We start from the raw sequence: 3,558 nt of genomic DNA, 5'->3' as shown, positions 1-3,558 counted from the left end.
TTTATACTCATTGTTTCAAACAGCAAAAACAACCAACAAAAACCGAAACTAATGAACGTTTGCTTTTACCTCATATTTAGTTATTCGATTATGCTTTATCCTACGGCAAGTGTGGTTCAACAGTATTCTTATCTTTTGTTATAGAATTACATAATTTTGAAAAAACTTTATAAAGAATGAATATGAATTCATATAAAACGCGAAAAATAATAATGTTAAAATGCTTTTATATACTGCAATGCCACGCCCAAACTACAAACATGATGATTACAAGGTCTGTGTATCAGCAGCACACTTGATAACGAGTTTTGGCAGTTAGGTTATGTGAGATGTCATGTTTGTTTTGTGATGTTTTTAAGCGCGCTTTTAATTAAAGTTGTATATATTCTTATCGTCTACTGTTCGTAGTAACTTGTTGTCGGCACTAGTTTGTTATTAATGAGTAGTCCAAATGAAGCGCACCAGAACCAGTGTCAAGAAATACGTAGAAAGTAGTGATAGTGAGGATGACCGGCCCTTAAAAAAACCATCTCCTAATCAAAAAACCCATACAGCCAATGGAGGTTCTTCATCAAGCGAAAGTGATATTGAAACTTACTTGCACAGGCCGGAGAAGCTCAATTTTGATTCCGAGTTTTTTGCATCCCAACCTACTAGTGCGTCTGAGTTTGCCAGCATTGAAAAAAACATTTTAGCAGGTTAGTCTTCAAAAACACAAATTTGCTTTCAACGAGCACAATCAACTGTTCTTTTTTAAAGGAGTGAAAAGCCTTAGCGACGGTGAATCAGACAGCAGCAATGAAGCACCTGAACTGCAATCAACGCCTCACAAACCTCCTCAACAAGGGGCCGCCAAGCAAAGTTTCAACCAATTCGAACACTACACTAAACAAATGGAAGAAGCGAAGAAGCAAGTTGAAATTTACAAGGCCAAAAAGCAAGCGCAGGAAAAGCAAACGAACATTTTAAATCTGCTGGCAGTTGGAGAAGGCAAATCGCCCCAGGAACCGCATCTAACCGCGGGGGATTTTCATGATAGTGATTTTGAGTCGTGCGACTCGGAGAAGGAGGACTGGGAGGAGATCAAGAATCTTTCGCAGGCCCCAAAGGCCAAAAACATTGTGCCGACCAAAGGGTTGCAAATAGTCGTCGATATGCCCGATGTTGTAAAGAAAAAGAAAGGCATTGATCTGGTGGCAGCCATGAAGAGACGCCTAAATCGGATCAGAAAAGAGAATCAGCTCCTGGTCCACCAAGTGCACTTGCTCTGCTGGATAGCGCATGGCAACTATGTGAATTCGGTGCTTAATGATACTCAAACCCTTGCTCTGGCCCTCTCCCTGCTACCATCTGAGCAAAGCTACCCGAACGGCCGAACCGATTTGTCCTACTTGGAGCAGATCACTGCTTGGTACCACAAGACATTTGAGAATATTGAGAGGGCAACCCCGAAAAACATCTCGCTAGCAGACAGTCTGCAAAAGCAGATCAACACAAAGCAGGCCTACAACAAGAAAATGCTGGCGCTGATCTTTGTTGCCATTTTGCGTGCCTTGGGCATCCAGGCAAGAATAGTTATGTCTTTGCAAGTGGAACCTCTTCGCCCCCCTGCCAGTGATCTGCATTCCCTCAGCGCAAAAACTTCTGCTAGCAGGGAAAATGCTGCAAGCAAAGGCGATTCATTGGCTAAGCAAGGAACGCCCAAGGCAAAAGTGTCGATCACCCTCCAGAAACCTACTCCAGTGAAGAGGCCTGCTGCACGCAAAGCGTTGGCGAGTGAAGCGAGCAAACCGGAATCTCAAGGACCGAAAGCCAAAGGGAAAAGATCCAGTAAACTTGCTACGGAGTTGGTTGGAAGTTCACCGCGGGCCGCAGAGTCACAGTTGCAAGCGGGGAAAATTGCAACTAAAAAGCGCACCAAAAGTACAGAAAATGAAAAACTTGCAACACAAAAGTCCCGACGACGGGCAGCCAGTGCAGGAGGCAAAGTCTCGCAAGGTGCTGAAACAGCGAAATCACCCAGATCTGCCAAAAGTGAGGAACAAACATCTTCACACGATGCGGCGAAAAATGAGGAAAACAACAACCAGAAACCAGCGGGTGGCGCCAAGCCAAGGCTGGCTAAGCTGAGAAAACGCAAGTCAGCAACCAGTCCTGAGCCAGCTGTTTCAGCTACGGTGGAACCTTCCGCAAGGGTGCAAAAGTCACGAAAAAAATCCACCCTCACCGAAAATCCAGATGGTCGAGCATCTGCTGAGCCAAATCCAAACACAGCCAAGAACCTCAGATCAAGCAGACGCTCGAAAGTAATACTACAAATCGATGGATTGTGTGACAGCGAGTCCGAAGCCGAAGCCGCAGATCAGCGTAAAAAACCCAGCCGTTCTAAGCCCAACTTGAAAAAGTTGAAGGCGCTTAAAGTTGGCAGAACAACTGCAGCTTCTGACTCGGATAGTGAGTTCGAGCCGTCGTGCTCCTTCAGCAAACGCCTAAGTCAGGCCGCTCCAGATTTGGCGAAGTTGAAAACTCTACAGAAGCCTTCAAAGTCCAAAGCGTTGGACGTTAAGCAAGATATTGTCGGCCTTGTTAAGAGCAGGATGGCCGAAGAGAAGCAGATTGCTCGTAGCAGGTGAGTTTGTTTTTTTTTTGTCAAAGGAGGGGGTTTTGATGGCTACTTGATGGGGTAGACTGGTAAAACAAGGCAAATCAGCGGCACCCAGCGACTCGGACAGCGACTGTGCCCCTGAACCGGTCAGGAAAAGACAGCAGGACAGTGGAGACGATTTCACACCGAAGGCCAAAGTGAAGAGGCGCATCCCAGCAAAGCCAGAACCAGAGGAAAAGAGCAAAAAGCAGGGCTCTGACGTCTGGGTGGAAGTATTTCTGGAATCCGAGGAAAAGTGGATAACTGTCGATGTGATGTCGGGCCAAGTACATTGTATCAAGAATATAGTGGTAGGTGTTGTTTTTATCGGTTTAGTCCTAGATTAATCACCTGGTCAATTGCAGCAAAGAGCTACGCATCCGGTTGCGTACGTGCTGGCTTGGGACAATAATCGTAAGGTAAAGGACGTAACGCAGCGTTACTGCCAAAACTTCAACACAATCACCAGGAAGTTGCGGATCAACCAAAAGTGGTGGAATGAAAGCCTGAAGCCGTTCCAAGGCGTCCTAACAGCAAGAGACCGGGAAGAAGATGAAGACCTGGCCAGGCAACAGCTGGACCAGCCTCTCCCTAAAGTGATATCAGAGTGAGTTTTCTTTCGTTGAATTAAATAAAGAAACTTTTTTCGTTTTATTGTCAGGTATAAGGATCATCCGCTCTATGCACTGAGGCGCCACTTGCTGAAGTTCGAGGCGATTTATCCCCCCGAGCCGCCCACTTTGGGGTTTGTTCGAGGTGAAGCCGTGTACCCCCGTGCTTGTGTCTACACGTTGCATTCCAGGGACATTTGGCTGAAGCAGGCTAAAGTGGTGCGGATGGGCGAACAACCCTACAAAATAGTGAAGGCTCGCCCCAAATGGGACAAGGTAAGTTGTGATTTTTTTAAACAAATA

General features: G+C 46.0%; 1 protein-coding gene across 1 annotated transcript in view; it reads left to right on the top strand.

The window, feature by feature from the left end:
• Positions 1-295: 295 nt before the first annotated feature.
• The window catches only part of LOC109542989 (DNA repair protein complementing XP-C cells homolog), a 5,663-nt gene continuing 2,400 nt past the window's right edge, over positions 296-3,558 (top strand). Inside the window, exons 1-5 of the mRNA XM_019912474.2 lie at positions 296-698; positions 760-2,629; positions 2,688-2,955; positions 3,010-3,251; positions 3,306-3,531. Coding sequence (XP_019768033.2) covers positions 452-698; positions 760-2,629; positions 2,688-2,955; positions 3,010-3,251; positions 3,306-3,531 — 2,853 coding nt within the window. The 5' untranslated portion in view covers positions 296-451. The remainder of the gene's footprint in view (positions 699-759; positions 2,630-2,687; positions 2,956-3,009; positions 3,252-3,305; positions 3,532-3,558) is intronic.

This window comes from Dendroctonus ponderosae, unplaced genomic scaffold (assembly GCF_020466585.1).
Source record: "Dendroctonus ponderosae isolate FM_Combo_2020 unplaced genomic scaffold, Dpon_F_20191213v2 Dpon_F_20191213_4, whole genome shotgun sequence".
Taxonomy (NCBI): domain Eukaryota; kingdom Metazoa; phylum Arthropoda; class Insecta; order Coleoptera; family Curculionidae; genus Dendroctonus; species Dendroctonus ponderosae.
Note: the sequence above shows the minus strand (reverse complement) of the source record. Positions and strands in the feature narration are given on the sequence as shown.